Source organism: Suncus etruscus, chromosome 15 (assembly GCF_024139225.1).
Source record: "Suncus etruscus isolate mSunEtr1 chromosome 15, mSunEtr1.pri.cur, whole genome shotgun sequence".
Classification (NCBI taxonomy): domain Eukaryota; kingdom Metazoa; phylum Chordata; class Mammalia; order Eulipotyphla; family Soricidae; genus Suncus; species Suncus etruscus.
Window position 1 is genome coordinate 64418834 of NC_064862.1, and position 13315 is coordinate 64432148.

Below are 13315 nucleotides of genomic sequence, written 5' to 3' on the forward strand. Positions count from 1 at the left end.
AGTAGTAAAAGATTGATGCTATAAGCCTGTCTTGGATTTCAAGAACAATCTTATCTAATGACAGGATTGATAGGTCTATTACTGATAGGTCTAATGCTGCTTCTAAAAAAGGAATCATAGATTAAGTGCCTATTTAGCTGTATTAGGTTTTGAAAACAGTTTTGTTTATATTTTCATAGCCTGGGTGTTTCTGATTTATTCATTTTTCCCATCACTCCCAGAAAAAAAATTCATTTCCCACACACCAAATTGTACAGTTGCCTCCTATAGCTAGCCTAGTGCATGATTTGAATAGAAGTCCAGTTAATCTTTCGAAAATGAAAATGAGTTTTTACTTTTTAAGTGAAATTTTTCCTCCCTGATTGAATACTTATACCCCCTTCAGTATTATTGTTTATTATATTCAGGATTAAATATACCCTCTTAGACAAAAAATACTTCCTTTTGGTGGTCAACAAATATTTTCTATAAAAGGAACAATAAATATTTTAGACTGTAAAGGCCATGCAGTCTGTCAAAATATTTATTTCTGCTTAGTGTGAAAACATCTATAGATAGTATTCAAGTTGGTGGATAGAAATATGTGCCAATAGAACTTAATTTATGGAGGCCAGAGTGATAGCACAGAGGGTAAGGCACTTGCCTTGCATGCTGCCAACCTGGGGTTGATCCTCAACTTCTTATATGACTTTCCCAAATCCACCAGAATAATTTCTGGATGCAGAACCAGGAGTAGCCCCTGAGCACTTCTAGTTGTGGCCCCAAAATAAACTTATAAAAATAAAAGGCATACCTTTTATATACAATACAACCAGTGAGATAGACCATATTTTCCGGTGTATAAGACGACTTTTGAAACAAACAAACAAACAAACAAACAAAAAAGTCAACCGAAAATCAGGGGTCGTCTTATATGCCGAGTATATCCCGAAAAGTGTTTCAATATGCCACTAAACAAAACAAACAAACAAAAAAATCAGGCCGCAGAGTTTCCAGATCTCTTTCTTGGGGGCTCCCAAACAGTACTCAGGAGATCTGGGGGCCACTCTGGCAAAACCCAGCTAACCATGTTGGTGGTTCAGTGCTAGGGTCGGAGGATGGGGTGTTGTTTGGTTTATGTAGTGGGGGAGATTAACTGACGCCACCAGGAATCGCCAGAAAAGGTGCCTATGATAAGGGACCAATCACTGCAAGGCTGCTTGGACCGCCTCTCTAACTCAGCCAATCCAACCAGGCTTTTTATGCATGCAAATTAGACAATGTCTGCACCCGAATCTACACTGTCAAAAGCCTGCTCAGATTGGCCAGAGTCAGAGAGAAAGTCTATTACAGTATAACCTTTGAACCTTTGCTTGTTGTGATTGGCTCACTGTGGTACATACAGTTGCAGCACAGGAATGTTCTGTCTGATACAGCGAATATAGGCCTAAACCTATGTTTTAACTGCAAAATTAGGGGGGTCGTCTTATACGCTGGAAAATATGGTAGATTTATGACCCTTTTGTACAATTATTTGTATAATTATGACCTCTGTGGCAGACTCACATGTTAAAGATGTTCATAGTGGAAGGGAATGGACCATTTTTCATAATCATAAGATCATAGAATCTTCATTCTGCCTGTAATATAATAAAGCTTAGACAATATTTTATCTCCTCTTTATCATAGCATAAAAAGCTATGGAATCAATTGTTGTAAATGAGTTTCTGAAGTTTCCTGGGTTTTCAAGAAGTTCCTGGGTTTCAAGAAGCACTTAAAAGAATGGAGAGAGAAATAGCTTTTATCTTGAAATAACTTTTGTAATCATTGCAGTTTTTCCTTTATAGACATGTCAGTGACAACCATACCTGTGTGAAGACAAGGCATGATGAGCTGATGGCCATTTATTTCACTAGTGGGACAACTGGATCTCCTAAAATGACTGGCCACACTCACAGCAGTTTTGGTTTAGGATTATCAATCAATGGAAGGTACTTCTCCAGAGCTAAAGCTTGAAGTGTCAAAAGTACAAAAGTAATTATTATGTCTATTGGCCTCTTTATTTTTTCCCTGTGTGCATCAGGGTTTTGTTTGTTTTCCCAGGTTCTGGCTAGATTTGACACCTTCAGATGTGATGTGGAACACTGCAGACACAGGCTGGGCAAAGTCAGCCTGGAGTAGCATTTTTTCCCCATGGACCCAGGGAGCATGTGTATTTACACATTATTTACCACGTTTTGAGTCAACTTACATCTTGCAAGTAAGGCAAAGCCTACTATCTACATTTAGAAATGTATTGATGGTGTCACTAATAATGCAGGTGAATGAGGTAATTTGCAGAAATCAGATCAGATGACATGATTTATGGATATGTTTCATCTGAAGAATCAATAATCCTCAAAAAATTGTAGAGAGAAAAGGTGTGAGCACATTCATGTTGGAATAAAAAATATCTAAGTTGTTCTGTGCCTGTCAGAGACTGTGAAACATTACAGTTCTAGTAAGACTGAGAATTTACTTCTAAATTGCAGACACTTTCCAAGTTTCCTATCTCAGTCTTCTGTTCAGCTCCCACCGCATACCGAATGCTTGTACAAGATGATATGAGCAGGTAAGAAAAGTTGATAAACAGGTACTTAGTGGAGGAAGGTGGGGAAAGAAAAAGAAAACTATAAAATACAAACTCTGCCTAAAAATTTAACTACAGGATAGGGTATGACATATATCATCCTCCCTGTCTTTTTCTTTATGGGGATATGGGTGGGTTGGATCATAGTTGGCTAAACTCCAGGCTTATTTACTCCTGTGCTCAGGGGTCTAGCAGGAAACTAAGTGTGGTGCCAGAGATTAAATCAGGATCAACCCCATGCAGGCTATACTCTAACTCTCAGGTACCACATTCTGTAAAAGATAATTCTATGTTCATGAAAGGCACCAGTAAGTCAAAGGAGGAAAAGGACATTTATATATATATATATATATATATATATATATATATATATATTTATAATTTATATATGTTTATCTTAGTTCATGAATAGAGATTATAAGTATTTATCTTTTGGATGATGTCAGTTTTCTGCAGAGAAATTGCCCCTAGAAAATTGCCCTAGAGAAATTGTATATGCCAAATAGGAAAGAAGATAAATGTCTTTTACTCCAGTAATGATTTCATAGAATAGGTAGATTGGTAAATATTTTAATTAAAATATTTAAATTTTTTCTTTTTATAATATATTTAAACACCGTGATTACAAACATGACTATAGTTGGGTTTCAGTCACAAAAAGAAACCCCACCTTCATCAGTGCAACATTCCCACTACCAATGCCCCCATCTCCCTCCTACTACACCCCCTGCCTGTATTCCAAACAAGGATTCTACTTTCCTCATTCATTTACATTGTCATGGTAGTTGTTAGTGTATTATTTCTCTAACTGCCTTCACTCCTCTTTGAGGTGAGCTTCATATCGTGAGCCGGTTTTGCTGGCCTCATCTCTGGGCATTATTACAATAATGTCTTTTATTTTTCTTAAATCCCATAGATGAGTGAGGCTATTCTGTGTGTGTGTCTCTCTCTCCCTCTGACTTATTTCACTCAGCGTAATAGTTTCCATGTCCATCCATGTATAGGAAAATTTCATGACTTCATCTCTCCTGACGGCTGCATAATATTCCATTGTGTATATGTACCACAGTTTCTTTAGCCATTCATCTGTTGAAGGGCATCTTAGTTATTTTCAGAGTCTGGCTATTGTAAATAGTGCTGAAATAAATATATAGGTATGAGGAAGTGATTATTGCATTGCACTTTTGTGTTCCTAGGATATATCCCTAGGAGTAGTTTAGCTGGATCATATGGGAGCTCAATTTCCAGTTTTTTGAGGAATCTCCATATTGTTTTCCATAAAGGCTGAACTAGACAGCATTCCCACCAGCAGTGAATGAGAGGAATGAGAGTTCCTTTCTCTCCACATCCCTACCAGCTCTGATTATTTTTGTTCTTTGTGATGTGTGCCAGTCTCTGTGGTGTAAGATGGTACCTCACTGTTGTTTTGATTTGCATCTCCCTGATAATTAATGATGTGGAGCTTTTTTTCATATGCCTTTTGGCCATTTGTATTTATTTTTTGAGAAATTGTCTATTTAGGGGCTGGAGAGATAGCATGGAGGTAAGGTGTTTGCCTCACGTGCAGAAGGTCGGTGGTTCGAATCCCAGCATCCCATATGGTTCCCCAAACCTGCCAGAAGTGATTTCTGCGCCTGGAGCCAGGAGTGACCTGAGTGCTGCCAGGTGTGACCCAAAAAAGAAAGAAAGAAAGAAAGAAAGAAAGAAAGAAAGAAAGGAAGGAAGGAAGGAAGGAAGGAAGGAAGGAAGGAAGGAAGGAAGGAAGGAAGGAAGGAAGGAAGGAAGGAAGGAAGGAAGGAAGGAAGGAAGGAAGGAAGGAAGGAAGGAAGGAAGGAAGGAAAGAGGGAAGGAAGGAGGGAGGGAAGGAAAGAAGGAAGGAAGGAAGGAAGGAAGGAGGGAGGGACGGAGGGAGGGAAGGAAAGAAGGAAGGAAGGAAGGAAGGAAGGAAGGAAGGAAGGAAGGAAGGAAGGGAGAAGGAAAAGAAAAAGAAAATGAAAATGAAAATGAATTACCTACCTATAAAACCCTATAAGTAAGAGTATTGTAATAAATTAAATTGCATTTAAAAAATCAAATAAACAAGACATTAAAAATTGAACACTGATACTTAAAACAAATGTCTGTTTATTTCTTCTCCCCATTTTTTGATGGTTAGATGTATTTTTCTTGTTAAGTTCTGTCAGTGCCTTGCATTTCTCAGATATTAGCCCCTTGTGTGATGGTTATTGGATGAATAGTTTCTCTCATTCTGTGGGTGGCTTTTGTATCCTAGGCACTATTTCCTTTGAGGTGCAGAAGCTTTTCAGTTTAATATAATCCCATTTGTTTATCTCGGTTTCCACTTGTATGAAGAGTGCTATTTTCGCCTTGAAGATGCCTTCAGTACCAATGTCATGAAGTGTTTTACCTACTGGTTGCTTAATATACCTTATGGTTTTGGGTCTGATATCAAGGTCTTTAATCCATTTGGATTTGACCTTTGTAAATGGTGTTAGATGGAGATCTGAATTCACTTTTTTGCAAGTGGCTGACCAATTGCCCCAACACCACTTGTTGAAGAGGCTTTCCTTGATCCATTTTGGATTTCTTGCCCTTTAACAAAGATTAATTGATTGTATGTCTGAGGGAACATTTTCTGAATACTCAAGTCTATCCCACTGGTCTGAAGGTCTGTTTTTAATCCAATACCATGCTGTTTTAATGATTATATATTTTTAATACAATTTAAAGTTGGGAAAAGTGATGCCTCCCATACTCCTTTTCTCAAAGGTTTCTCTAGCTATTCATTAGTGTTTACTGTTCAAAATGAATTTCAGGAGTGTTTGACTCACTTCTTTAAAGAATGTCATGGGTATCCTTAGAGGGATTGCATTAAATCTGTACAATGCTTTGGGGAGTATTGTCATTTTAATGATGTTAATCCTGCCAATCCATGAGCAGCATGTGTGTCTTCATTTCCTTGTTACCTCTTATTGCTTGAAGCAGGGTTTTGTAGTTTTCTTTGTATAGGTTTTCACCTCTTTAGTTAAGTTGACTCAAAGATATTTGAGTTTGTGTGACACTAATGTGAATGGGGTTGTTTGTTTGTTTGTTTAATTATTGTTTTTGGGCCACACCCAGTGACATTTTTGGCTATGTGCTCAGAAATCCCTCCTGACTTGGGGGACCATATGAGATGCTGGAGATCAAACCACTGTCTGTCCTGGGTCAGTTGTGTGCAAGGCAAATGCCCTACCACTGTGCTACCACTCTGGCCCCGAGGATTGTTTTTTTAATGTTCATTTCTTCTTTATCATTATTGGTGTATAAGAAGGCCATTTATTTTTGAACGTTAATTTTGTAACCTGCCACTTTGCTATATGAATCTATTGTTTCTAGAAGCTTTTTTGTAGAGTTTTTAGGACTTTCTAAATATATTATCAAGTAATCTGCAAACAGTGAGAACTTGACTTCTTCCTTTCCTATCTGGATGCCCTTGATATCGTTTTCTTGCCTAATTGCTATGGCAAGACCTTCCAGCACTATAATGAATAGTAGTGTGAGAGAGGGCAGCCTTGTCTTGTACCATATTTTAGAGGAAATGCTTTTAGAATTAAGAATAATTAAGAATAATATTTGCCATTGGCCTGTGGTAGATGGCTTGACTATACTGAGAAAAGTTCCTTCCATTCCCATCTTGAAGAGAATTTTTATCAAGAATGTAAATTGGACCTTATCAGATGCTTTCTCTGCATCTATTAATATGATCATATGGTTTTTATTTTTCTTTTTGTTGATATGGTGTATTATATTGATTGATTTACGTATGTTAAACCATCTTTGCATTCTTGGAATGAATCCTACTGATCGTGATGGATGACTTTCTTGATGACGCCTTGAATCTTATTTGCCGGAATTTTATTGAGGATCTTTGCATCTGTGTTCATCAGGGTTATTGATCTGTAGTTCTCTTTTTTTGCAAGATCTCTGTCTGGTTTGGGTATCAGGGTGATGTTAACTTCAAAAAACTATTTGGGAGTGTTCCTGATTTTTCAATTTCATGAAAGAACTGAAAGAATTGGCAGAAAGGTTTGAAAGAAATCATTAGTGAATCCATCTGGGCCTGAGCTTTTGTTTTGGGGAAGATTTTTTCTTACTATTTTAATTTCCTCAGTAGTGATGGGTCTATTTTGATATGTTAGATCATTCTGGATTAACCCTAGAAGATTGTAGGAGTCCAAGAATTTATCCATTCCTTCCAGGTTCTCATGTTTCATGGCATAGGTTTTCTCAAAATAATAACTGATTACCTTTTGAATCTCTGCAGTATCTGTAGTGATCTACCTCTTTTCATTTCTAATCCAATTTATTAATTTTCTCTCTCTCTCCATTTGAGTTTTACTAGTTGTTTATCAATCTTGTTTACTTTTTCAAAGAACCAACTTTAACTTTCATTAATTTTTTGAATTGGTTTTTTATTTATATTTCATTAATTTCTGCTCTAAACTTTATTATTTCTTCTGCCTACCTATTTTTGGCTCCTTTTGTTGATCATTTTCTAATTTTAAAATCTGTGTCATTGAGCTATTTATGTAGGCCTCTTCTTCCTTTCTTATGTGTACTTGCAAAGCTCTAAAATTTCTTCTTAGTACTGCTTTTGCTGTGTCCCATAAATTCTGATAGTTTGTATCTTCATTATCATTTGTTTTCAGAAATGTTTTGTTTTCCTCTCTGACCCACTGGTTGTTCAGCAGTGTGCTGTTTAATTTCCAGGTGTTAAATTTTTTCTTCTGTGACCTTTCGTAGTTCACTTCTAAATTTCAATGCCTTGTGATCTGAGAAGGCAGTCTGTACAATTTCTATCCTCTTGACTTTATGTATATATATTTTATGGGCCAGCATGTAGTCTATCCTGGAGAATGACCCATGTGTATCAGAGAAGAATGTGTATCCAGGTTTCTGGGGATGGAATGCCCTATATATACCTACTAGTCCACTTTCTTTCATTTCTCTTCTCAGAGCTAGTATATTCTTGTTAGGTTTTAGCCTGGTTGACCTATCAAGGAATGACAGGGCAGAGTTGAGGTTTCCAACTATTATTGTTTTGCTATTGATGTCTTCTTTCAGATTTGTCAACAATTATATTAAAAAATGTGCTGGTCCCTCATTGGGTATGTATATGTTTAGGAGAGTTATTTCTTCCTGCTGTACATATCCTCTGATTAGTAAAAAATGACCATCTTTGTCCCTTAAAACTTTTCTGTGTCTAAAGTTTGTGTCATTTGATCTTAATATGGCCACTCCAGCTTTTTCATTTATTTGTTTGTTTTTGGGTCACACTCAGCAGCACTTAGGGATTACTTCTGGCTTTGTGCTCAAAAATCGCCCCGATAGGCACAGGGGATGCTGGGATTCAAACCACCATCTGTCATGTGTTGGTAAAATGCAAGGCAAATACCTTACTGCTGTGCTATTGCTCTGCCCCGCCTCTTTTTTTCTTTTGCACTCCAGCTTTTTTAAGGGAGTTGTTTGCTTGATTTTCCTCCAGCCTTTCATTTTTATTTATTTTTATTTATAGTATCTTTATTTAAGCATCTTGATTACAAATATGATTGTGATTAGGTTTCACTCATGTAAAGAACACCCCCCTTCACCAGTGCAACATTCTCACCACCAATGTCCCAAATCTCCCTCCATCCCATCCCACCCCCACCTGTACTCTAGACAGGCTTTCCAGTTCCCTCATTCATTCACATGATTATGGTAGTTCTCAGTGCAGTTATTTCTATAACTGCACTCACCACTCTTTGTGGTGAGCTTCATGAAGTGAGCTGGAAGTTCCAGCCCTCCTCTCATTGTCTCAGGATTGTTGCAAAAATGACTTTTATTTTTCTTAAAACCCATAGATGAGTGAGACTATTCTGCGTCTCTCTCTATTCCTCTGACTTATTTCACTCAGCATGATAGATTCCATGTACATCCATGTATAGAAAAATTTCATGACTTCATCTCTCCTTATGGTTGCATAATATTCCATTGTGTACTGTGTACCACAGTTTCTTTAGCCATTCGTCTGTTGAAGGGCATTTTGGTTGTTTCCACAGCCTGGATATTGTGAATAGTGCTGCAATAAATATAGGTGTGAGGAAGGGGTTATTGTATTGTATCTTGTGTTCCTAGGGTATATCCCTAGGAGTGGAATAGCGGGGTTGAATGGGAGCTCAATTTCCAGTTTTTGAAGGAATCTCCAAATTCCTTTCCATAGAGGTTGGACTAGACAGCATTCCCACCAGCAGTGGATAAGAGTTCCTTTCTCTCCACATCTCCACCAGCACTGATTGTTCTTGTTCTTTGTGATGTGTGCCAATCTCTGTGGTGTGAGATGGTATCTCATCATTTTTTGGGGGGTTTTTTTTTGTTTGTTTTGTTTTTTTGGTTTTTGGGCCACACCCAGCAGTGCTCAGGGGTTATTCCTGGCTGTCTTCTCAGAAATATCTCCCGGCAGGCACGGGGGGACCATATGGGACACCAGGATTCGAACCAACCACCTTTGGTCCTGGATCGGCTGCTTGCAAGACAAACGCCACTGTACTATCTCTCCGGGCCCTCATCATTGTTTTGATTTGCATCTCCCTGATGATTAGTGATGTGGAGCATTTTTTCATGTGCCTTTTGGCCATTTGTATTTCTTTTTTATCAAAGTGTCTGTTCATTTCTTCTCCCCATTATTTTATGTGATTAGATGTTTTTTTCTTGTAAAGTTCTGTTAGTGCCCTGTATATTTTGGAGATTAGCCCCTTATCTGATGGGCACTGGGTGAATAGTTTCTCCCACTCAGTGGTGGCTCTTGTATCCTGGGCACGATTTCCTTTGAGGTGCAGAAGCTTCTCAGCTTAATGTATTCCATCTGTTTATCTCTGCTTCCACTTGTTTGGAAAGTGCAGTTTCCTCCTTGAAGATGCCTTTAGTCTCAATGGCATGGAGTGTTTTACCTACGTGTTGTTCTATATACCTTATCATGTCTGATATCAAGGTCTTTAATCCATTTGGATTTTACCTTCGTACATCGTGTTAAGTGGGGTCTATGTTCATTTTTTTTTTGCATGTGGCTAACCAGTTCTGCCAGCACCATTTGTTGCAGAGGTTTTCCCTGCTCCACTTAGGATTTCTTGCTCCTTTGTCAAAAATTAGGTGTATGTATGTCTGAGGAACATTCTCTGAGAACTCAAGCCTATTCCACTGATCTGAGGGTTTGTCTTTATTCCAATTCCATGCTGTTTTGATAACTATTGCTTTGTAGTACAGTTTAAAGTTGGGGAAAGTAATGCCTCCCATACTCCTTTTCCCTAGGAGTGCTTTAGCTATTTGAGGGTGTTTATTGTTTCAGATGAACTTCATAAGTGTTTGATCCACTTCTTTGAATAATGTCATGGGTGTCTTTAGAGGGATCGCATTAAATCTGTATAATGCTTTGGGGAGTATTGCCATTTTAATAATGTTAATTATGCCAATCCATGAGCAGGGTATGTGTTTCCATTTCTGTGTGTCCTCTCTTATTTCTTGGAGCAGGGCTTTATAGTTTTCTTTGTATAGGTCCTTCACATTTTTGGTCAAGTTGACTCCAAAATATCTGAGTTTGGGGGCCGGAGAGATAGCATGGAGGTAAGGTACTTGCCTTTCATGCAGGAGGTCATCAGTTCGAATCCCAGTGTCCCATATGGACCCCCGTGCCTGCCAGGAGCAATTTCTGAGCCTGGAGCCAGAAATAACCCGAGCACTGCCGGGTGTGACCCAAAAACACACACACACACACACACACACACACACAAAAGATATTTGAGTTTGTTTGACACTAATGTGAATGGGATTGCCTTTTTTTTTTTCTGTTTTTTTCGGCCACACCTGTTTGATGCTCAGGGGTTACTCCTGGCTAAGCGCTCAGAAATTGTCCCTGGCTTGGGGGACCACATGGGACGCCGAGGGATCGAACCGTGGTCTTTCCTTGGCTAGCGCTTGCAAGGCAGACTCCTTACCTCTAGCGCCACCTCACCGGCCCCAGGATTGCCTTCTTAACGTCCATCTCTTCCCTATCATTATTGGTGTATAAAAAGGCCATTGATTTCTGTGTGTTAATTTTGTAGCCTGCCACCTTACTGCTGTGCTATTACTCTGCCCTTCCTCTTTTTTTCTTTTGCACTCCAGCTTTTTTTGTTTTTTTTTTTGTTTTTTTGGTTTTTCGGGCCACACCCGTTAGATGCTCAGGGGTTACTCCTGGCTATGCGCTCAGAAATTGCCCCTGGCTTGGGGGGACCATATGGGACGCCGGGGGATCGAACCGTGGTCCTTTCCTTGGCTAGCGCTTGCAAGGCAGACACCTTACCTCTAGCGCCACCTCGCCGGCCCCGCACTCCAGCTTTTTTAAGGGAATTGTTTGCTTGATTTTCCTCCAGCCTTCCATTTTTATTTTGAGGTTTTTTTTTCTGACTAGTCAGATGCTTTTGTAGGTGGCAGAATGTTGGCTTCAACTTTTTTGATCCATTTAGTCACTCCATGTCTCTTTTTTTTTTTTTTTTTTTTTTTTTGGTTTTTGGGCCACACCCGTTTGACGCTCAGGGGTTACTCCTGGCTATGTGCTCAGAAATCGCCCCTGGCTTGGGGGGACCATATGGGACGCCGGGGGATCGAACCGCGGTCCATTCCTTGGTAGCGCTTACAAGGCAGACACCTTATCTCCAGCGCCACCTTCCCGGCCCACTCCATGTCTCTTAACTGGTGAAGTTAATCCATTGACATTGAAAGAGATAATTGTCATGGGATTTAGTGTCATCTTTATTTTTATTTTTAATTTTTTGGGGTGTCACACCAAACAGTGCTCAGGGGTTACTCCTGGTTCTACACTCAGAAATCACTCCTGGCAGGCACTGGGGACCATATAGGATGCCGGGATTCGAAGCACCATCCTTCTGCATGCAAGGCAAATGTTTTACCTCCATGCTATGTCTCCGGCCCCTTTAGTGTCATCTTGTGTAGAAGTTTGTTTTATCTTTTGGTCTGTCTTGTCTTAAAGTATACCTTTCAGGGTGGTTTTTTTTTGGTGGGGGGCACATCCAGTGATGCTCAGAGGTTACTCCCGGCTATGTGCTCAAAAATTGCTCCTGGCTTGGAGGACCATATGGGACACCAGGGGATCGAACCACAGTCCGTCCTAGGTTAGCACATGCAAGGTAAATGCCCTACCACTTGTGCCACCACTCTGGCCCCTCAGATTTTCTCTTAAGGGTAGTTTTGAGTCTGTAAAGTTTCTGAGCTGCTGTTTATCTGTGAATCTATGTATACTTCCTTCAATCCTGAAACTGAGTCTGGCTGGGTGCAGTATTCTAGGCGAAGCATTCTTTCCTTCCCTTCCCTCATCCATTCCCTCCCTTCTCATCCCTCCCTTCCTTCCCTCCCTTGCCTTCCCTCCTTCCCTTCCTTCCCTTCCCTCACCACTTCCTTCCCTCCCTTCCTTTCATTCCCTCCCTCCCCTTTCCTTCCCTTCCCTCCCTTCCTTCCCATCCCTCACTACTTCCTTCTCTTCCCTCCCTCCCTTCCTTCCCATCCCTCCCTCTTCCTTCCCATCCCTCACTACTTCCTTCTCTTCCCTCCCTCCCTTCCTTCCCTTCTTTCTTCCTTCCATTTCCTTCCCTTTCCTCCCCTTCCCTCTCTCCCTTCCTTGCCTTCCCTCCCTCCCTTCCTTCCCTTCCCTCCCTCTCCTTACCCTTCCCTCTCTCCCTTCCTTCCCTTCCCTCCCTCCATTCCCTTCCCTCTCTCTTCCCTTTCTTCCCTTCTCTCTTTTCCCTTCCTTCTCTTCCCTCTATCCCTCCCCTTCCTTCCTTCCTTCCTTCCTTCCTTCCTTCCTTCCTTCCTTCCTTCCTTCCTTCCTACCTACCTACCTACCTTCCGTCCTTCCTTCTTACCTTCCTTCCTTCCTTCTTTCTCCTGGAAATGTTCAGGGACTCTATATCTGTATTCAGGAATGATACTTGACTGGGCACAAATGATATATGTGGTTTTTGCTGGTTTGAACCTGGTAGATGAAATCCAAGGCAGCACCTGTAGAAACTCTCTGGCCCTTAACAGTCCTTTAAAGAAACAATAGATAATCTTTGTTGTTTGTTTGTTCATCGTTTTATATTTGGCTCAGAGTTTACTCCTGGTCCTGAACTCAGAAATTACTCTTGGTAATGCTCAGGAGACCATATGAGATGCCAGCGATTGAAACCAGGTTGGCCACATGCAAGACAAGTGCCCTGCCCACTATTGATCCAACCCCCATAGGTTAATCTTAAATCACTGCTTTTTAAAGTGCTATTCAGTGATACTTTTTTGGGGGGAGGGGGGCATACCCAGTGATGCTCAGGGGTTACTCCTAGCTATATACTCAAAATTGCTCCTGCCTTGGGGAACCATATGGGACGCCAGGGATTGAACTCAGGTCCTTCCTGGGTCAGCCGCGTGCAAGACAAACACCCTATCACTGCACTATCGCTTTGACCCTCAGTGATACTTTTCGAAGATGATGTGGCTTTTTTTTTTTCAATAATTCATACACACGTGTTTTTTTGTTTGTTTGTTTTTGGTTTTGGGGTCACAATCGGCGATGCTCAGGGGTTACTCCTGGCTGTCTGCTCAGAAATAGCTCCTAGCAGGCACGGGGGACCATATGGGACACCGGGATTCGAACCAACC

The 13315-nt window shown here is 40.3% G+C and overlaps 1 protein-coding gene across 1 annotated transcript in view; it reads left to right on the forward strand.

Annotated features, from left to right (window-relative positions):
- ACSM3 (acyl-CoA synthetase medium chain family member 3) overlaps nt 1–13315 on the forward strand; it is a 30817-nt gene that overhangs the window by 9242 nt on the left and 8260 nt on the right. Inside the window, 3 exon segments of the mRNA XM_049789514.1 lie at nt 1827–1970; nt 2083–2239; nt 2511–2590. Of these exon segments, the coding sequence (XP_049645471.1) occupies nt 1827–1970; nt 2083–2239; nt 2511–2590 (381 nt within the window).